This window comes from Mandrillus leucophaeus, unplaced genomic scaffold (assembly GCF_000951045.1).
Source record: "Mandrillus leucophaeus isolate KB7577 unplaced genomic scaffold, Mleu.le_1.0 Scaffold165, whole genome shotgun sequence".
Classification (NCBI taxonomy): domain Eukaryota; kingdom Metazoa; phylum Chordata; class Mammalia; order Primates; family Cercopithecidae; genus Mandrillus; species Mandrillus leucophaeus.
The window spans coordinates 3,421,224-3,422,217 of NW_012101643.1; the positions used below are offsets into that span (position 1 = coordinate 3,421,224).

The window sequence follows — 994 nt, forward strand, 5'->3', positions numbered from 1 at the left end:
GCCTGGCCAGACATGTTTTATTCCAACCAGATGGCTTGCTTCTATCTTTGTTTGGTGCTTCCTACATCAAATGTTTTGTTTTGTTTTTTATATTAATTAGCCTCTGAGACAAAAGAAAAGCTTGCATGGTTTTCTCTTGCCGGGTTCAACAAATACTTTCCTGGCATGCTAACTGCTTGTCACCATGGGAGCAACCACAATAAGCAAGCTAACATGAGAACTGGCAACACAGACAAAGGTCCTTCAGACATTCGCTGGCAACACACTTGTGGAATGTCACCGTGTCTGCCTTTCGGGGATCCAGTCGCAAATGAACATCTGGGTGCAGAGCTCGAAATATCTCTGTGCACCTGTCTTGTCACCTCCCACTGACTCCTCAAACAGTCCTGTGAGATCTGTTATTACTGCCGTCCCTGTTCCCCAGCTGCAGGAAGCACAGCTTAATCTGTATCATTGACACGTGCAAGGTGACACCAGAAGTCATGGAACTGAGGCCAGGTGTGGTGGCTCATACCTGTAATCCCAGCACTTTGGGAGGCCGAGGCGGGTGGATCACCTGAGGTCAGGAGTTCTAGACCAGCCTGGCCAACACAGTGAGACCCCGTCTCTACCAGAAAAATACAGAATTAGCCGGATGTGGTGGTGGGCACCTGTAGTCTCAGTTATTCGGGAGACTGAAACAGGAGAATCTCTTGAGCCCAGGAGGCAGAGGTTGCAGTGAGCATTTCACTCCAGCCTGTACAAGACAGAGCGAGACTGTAACTTAAAAAAAAAAAAAGTAATGGAACTGAGAATCAAAAACATTCCCAGGTGCAAAATTCTGAGAAATATATAATATTCTAGTCTATGTGATTACAGCATGTTTTTATTATTAATTAACATTTTAGCATATATTAATTAATGCACACATACATAAACATATATACAAATAAGTACATATTTCCCCTTAACATAACTAGTAATGCCCTAAAGCAGGGGTTGGCAACTACAGTCC

At 44.1% G+C, this 994-nt stretch overlaps 1 protein-coding gene across 1 annotated transcript in view; it reads left to right on the top strand.

Annotated features, from left to right (window-relative positions):
- The window catches only part of NID1 (nidogen 1), a 122,744-nt gene that overhangs the window by 99,779 nt on the left and 21,971 nt on the right, over positions 1 to 994 (top strand). The window contains exon 13 of the mRNA XM_011976394.1: positions 425 to 498. Coding sequence (XP_011831784.1) covers positions 425 to 498 — 74 coding nt within the window. The remainder of the gene's footprint in view (positions 1 to 424; positions 499 to 994) is intronic.